General features: G+C 36.1%; 1 protein-coding gene across 1 annotated transcript in view; it reads left to right on the forward strand.

Moving 5' to 3' along the window:
• The first annotated feature begins 436 nt into the window (after window positions 1-436).
• Window positions 437-5,110, forward strand: part of LOC106474252 (centaurin-gamma-1A-like) — a 91,825-nt gene continuing 87,151 nt past the window's right edge. Inside the window, exon 1 of the mRNA XM_022379551.1 lies at window positions 437-659. Within this exon, the coding sequence (XP_022235259.1) occupies window positions 497-659 (163 nt within the window). The 5' untranslated portion in view covers window positions 437-496. The remainder of the gene's footprint in view (window positions 660-5,110) is intronic.

A 5,110-nucleotide genomic window follows, 5' to 3' on the forward strand; every position in this document is an offset into this window, starting at 1 on the left:
TGAATATTACTGTCATTACATACATGGACATTGTCCTGATATTCACATGAATATTACTTTCGTTACATACATGAACATTGCCCTGAAAGGGGTCAGAGTAAGTTCGGTATGCTCTGACCCTCAAGTATTAATAATAATAATATTCTTCAGAAACCATTACTATCTACAAGGAGGGAGCAAGAGGTCACTTGAACTTGACCATCCCAAGTCTTCAAGACCTAAACCCCGACAATGTAGCGATAGCGATAGACCACAATATATGTGAAATTGTACGTAGATAATTGTGATAAACGCTTAATATCAAATGTATGTCATTTGCTATTTAACATCCCCGATACGCATGCGTACTTGTACTATTGTATCCAAGTGCGGAATCTGTTGTTGTTAACTTTTGTTAGATAGTGTACATGTGCCATTTAAGTGGTGTATCAATAAGTCGGAATACCTGATATAATGCACACGTTATTTTCCTCCTGACAAACCAGACATACTCAAAATGAGTTACTGTAGTTGCAACAAGGAATCGCTATCAATTCGGGAAGAAATACAGCGCTTCCAAAGTGTTCATCCAAGTATCTATGCTGTGTACGATCTACTGGAACTCATTACAGATCCGCTGTTGAAAACATACATAGGGCAATATGTCGTCTGCATTGAAGGTAGGCAATGTGGATATTGGATTCAAAATAAAAAGTGAAACATTAAAATAAATTGTAGTAAGACTTTATATTTCTACATCAGCGTTTTGTGCAGTCAGCTATTTTACAGCATTTTCATATTACAGAGTTAGGATTTGTATTTTTGTCAGTATAAGGTAGAAGAAAAGAAATACGAAATAAACTCGCATTTCTGACCAAGATATTTAAAGCAAGATGTAATCACTTATATTGTTCTAATAGTTGCTATTGTTGGACTTTATTTTGTTTTGTTTTTTATTTTCGGTGAAGAATGCAAAGTTCAGTCCAATTAATGTTAAGTAAAAAACTTTATATCTGCGACTTTTTGTTTGTTTATTTGTTGTTAAGCATAAAGCTACACAGTGGGCTATCTGTGCTGTACCCACCGCGGGTACCGAAACCCGATTTTTAGCATTTATAAACCTTCAGACTTACCGCTGAGCCACCGGGGTGCCTCTAAGCTCTATTAATACAACTTGTAAAAGTTCCACGTAAAAAAAATTAGGGCTAATCTCACAAATAAATAACGCCTCAATGGAGATTCCATTTATTTGCTATTATTCTTATATGTACGGTGTTTCTTGTAGCTCTAGTACTTTGTTGAAATACAAATTCAAAATCTACAACGATGAACTAATTAACTGGCTGACTAGATAATCAATCAATGATTTCAAATTAAATTATTTTCGCTTAACAAGTGTTTTTGATAATTTAACTCGATTCATACCCTTCCAAGGAACCTGTGGTCACTAAAACACGCATGCGTTCTTCACCATGTTAAAAACGCTTAGTCTAGTCTAATATACTGGTTTTATATAGCCTACAACACTGCCCTCTTCCTGATTTGTGAAGTCCCTGGAACAATAGTACTAAACATAGAAAACAATGGTACAGTAAAAACTTACATTTCCACAATTAACAATAAAGTAACTCTTAACAATTACCAATATCATATTAATTCATACTGCAATTATTAAAACATAAATGTTGTCAAAAAGTGCAATCAAAAGTTTGATTAACAAACCAGATCTTCTTTCTTTTATAACTCCCTGGCCCTAAACTGTCCAGTCACGAAACCTTTTTATTGTTTTCTTTTCTGTGGCTTACGGTATGAAGATGGGATCACCTCTTATGCTTTACCAACAATTCTTGTCTTGTTACAGGGAAATTATTTCCAGGTAGAAGGTCAAGGAAATCCACCGAAAGCTCCATCCCCTGTAATGGTCTGGAAGTGATGTTAACAGGAACCTCGTGCCCTTCAATCCGTTGATTTACTTTTGTTACTTTTGGATGTCCACTTGTCAACATTCTTCCAAAGACAATCACAGTAAATGACCATTGGCTTAAACAACCAGTCTTTCTGGATACTACTTTGTTGCATTTTAGTTGGGATGTCTTTATTATACTACGCTTTCTTACTTGTTGTAACTAAAAGCCCATACTTTGATGGCGTAATTTTTGTGTAATTCACAGGGATTTCGAGGTAAAGAGTTGTGAAACTGCTTAAAGATAGTCTAACGTCATATCTATGTTTCTGCTTGAAGCCTACACCCAATATGGATTCTTCTTCTATATCAGTTACTCACATGCCCTGTTGTATAAAGAAGCTTCCTACAATGAAGAGATGATTACTAGCTTCCCTCTTGCTGGAACTTTATGACCACTCCTTATTTCCACTGGGACAAATGAGTTATTCTCATCTTCAAGGTATTGTCTCCTTGGTTTATTATCAACGACTGCTTCATCACAGTCTCACGTATAATGCCTATGATTCTCACATTTATAGCGGTAGTATAGTTTGTAGTTGTTGTAGGGGTGGGAGAGGGGTAGTGAGATTTTTTATGACTTCCTGCCCTTAATTCTCAACTGAAGTAAGGCTCTTGTGGTTTTTGATATTGTGGATTCTATGTCTCGAAATTGTAAAAAGGGTGATATTTTACAACTATATCCTTACAACTGAATTATTATATAGTTGCTTTACACTTGAGATTTACATTCTTCAAGCCAGAGTTTTTCATGGAGGCAAAGGAACAAGTTAGCGAATGACAGAACTAATCTTGATGCCATAGTAATACCATCTACGACATCATATAAAAATGATTGTCAAATTGAAAGTGAGATTCCGTGGTGGTAAAATTAATGAGATTCTAAAACATCTAATTAGTAAATCTCATTTCATTACTTTCATTCTGATGCCCCCCCAGTGGCACAGCAGTATGTCTGCGGACTTACAACGCTAGAATCCTGGGTTCGATACCCGTGGTGGGCAGAGCACAGATAGCCCACTGTGTAGCTTCGTGCTTAATTACAAACAAACAAACAAAATTCATTCTGATATAAAAAGTCTAAACATAACATTATGGTCTCATCTTGTTTGTTTGTTTCTAATTACAAAGCTACACAATAGACTACCTGTGTTGTGCCCACTACGGGTATCGAAACCTGGTTTTTAGCTTTATAAGCCTTGATACTTACCATTGTGACAATAGGGTACTGGTCTAATTTAACGAAAGGTTAATACGGAGAGATTCTGTATCAAGCTAATAAAATATACCCTATTATACAAATGTGGTCTTATGTATCTTTAAGAAGACCCAAAATTGTCTTTAATAGTATATTATTAATACTGAATGGTTCGTATACTTTAATTAAAAAACCCGCAAGTTCATGATTACAGTGATTAAGCACGATATATTAAATCAACTTTGGAGCCTCACCACGTCGTTATATTCTATGTCGACATGTACTGTCACGTTCCATCTCATGACTGTGCATTTTGACAATAGCCCTTCAGCGTAATTTCCAGTGCAAAAGGCTCCGTAGTAAGACTGTCAAGTATAAAGCACACCACACCTCTTTGTTTGCTTTTCGCAACCTATCTAATGTACGACAACGACGGTTTCTCAGCATCCGTTTTAATAATCCTATTACACATAAATCCATGGATACTACGTCCGCAACTTGACCGGTATGTCTTCGTATGGAATAGGATGAATATCCATTCCAATCTCCAGCTCTGATTTGTATAGTACCCCACTAAACGTTTCATGGTATTATAAACTGTAATTTCATTACTTCTCTTGAAAATCCTTTCTCTACTTAGTTTGATATATTTCGCCAATATTTTTAATAGATAATTTTAATTATTGGCAGATTGAGGAACAGCAAACAACAGAACATGTAAAGACTGTTTCAAGTGTGATTCAGAAAACATCTGTATTAAAATTAGTACATACCTGTCCATATCTTGATAAGTAAATTAAGGTTACAGATTATAAGTTTTTGACTAGGTAACCGTAACCAGGGTGGCGATAATAGCCAAATGCTGGGTACTCATAGTGACCAAACCAATAATTAAGGTAACCATAGTACATGTAATGACATATCTACTCGGACAGCTAAGTATCTTGCATATTTGTTAGTGACTAACATATGTACGTGTCAGTTTCATGCTTGTCCATAGTTATTGCTGCTGTTTTACTTTAATGTTCATATACAGAATTGGTTGAGGATTTGCGGGGTCCCGGGTTTGAATCATGGTGTTAAGACTAAATGCTTCACACTTTCAGCTGTGGGTGAGTTGTAAGAGCGGCAGCCAATCACGTTATTCGGTTAAGAGTAGTTACTTCAATTGTGGGCATGAACATGCGTCAGGTGTTGTCCAGGTGAACATACAAACAAATGTGCAGAATACGCAAATAAAAATTACATACTGTCGTTTTCATGTTACACTGGTGCAGTGGCGTAGCAAGAGGGGGCAAGGGGCAGTCGCCCACGGGCGCAGGCGTGAAGGGGTGCAAAATTTCCTCTGGCCTATAATGCCTATTAATTAATAATTATGCCCTCCCCTAGGATATAGCGCAACTGCCCTACGTTAAGCAAATACGACACGGTGTTACGTTATTTGTGTGTATTAGGCTTGCAGTTTTAACTTTTGAAAGCCGCCCACTGAAATACAGTGAGACCGAATTGACGTACAGAAGTAAATTACACTATTGTTACACATTATTCATCTGTAAATCAAATACAAGTCCTAGAGTACAACATACAAGTAAGTGTATGTTCAAGAAAGAGAAAATACGAGATTGGTGTAATATATATAACTGGTGTGCAAGACTGGCAATATATGCAACAGGCAAAGCCTAGATCTAGATCTAGTAAGCATTATAGGCCTAATGTAGTGATTTGTAATTGTATTGACTGATTGTAAATCACGTCTTACACCAACTAATGTACTAGACTTTAGGTCTAGTTGCAGTTATAACTTTATTTCTAGACCCTAGGTCCATCATCATACAAATTGTAGCCTATATTATAGGCATACTTAGACCTCTACTAACTATTAAACTAGGCATTGCACTGGGACAGATCTAATGACTAAGTTAATAAATCTAGATGTAACATTTGTTCTAAAAGTAAGGCCTAATACATAT

The sequence above is a fragment of the Limulus polyphemus genome, unplaced genomic scaffold, assembly GCF_000517525.1.
Source record: "Limulus polyphemus unplaced genomic scaffold, Limulus_polyphemus-2.1.2 Scaffold137, whole genome shotgun sequence".
In the NCBI taxonomy this organism is placed as follows: Eukaryota; Metazoa; Arthropoda; class Merostomata; order Xiphosura; family Limulidae; genus Limulus; species Limulus polyphemus.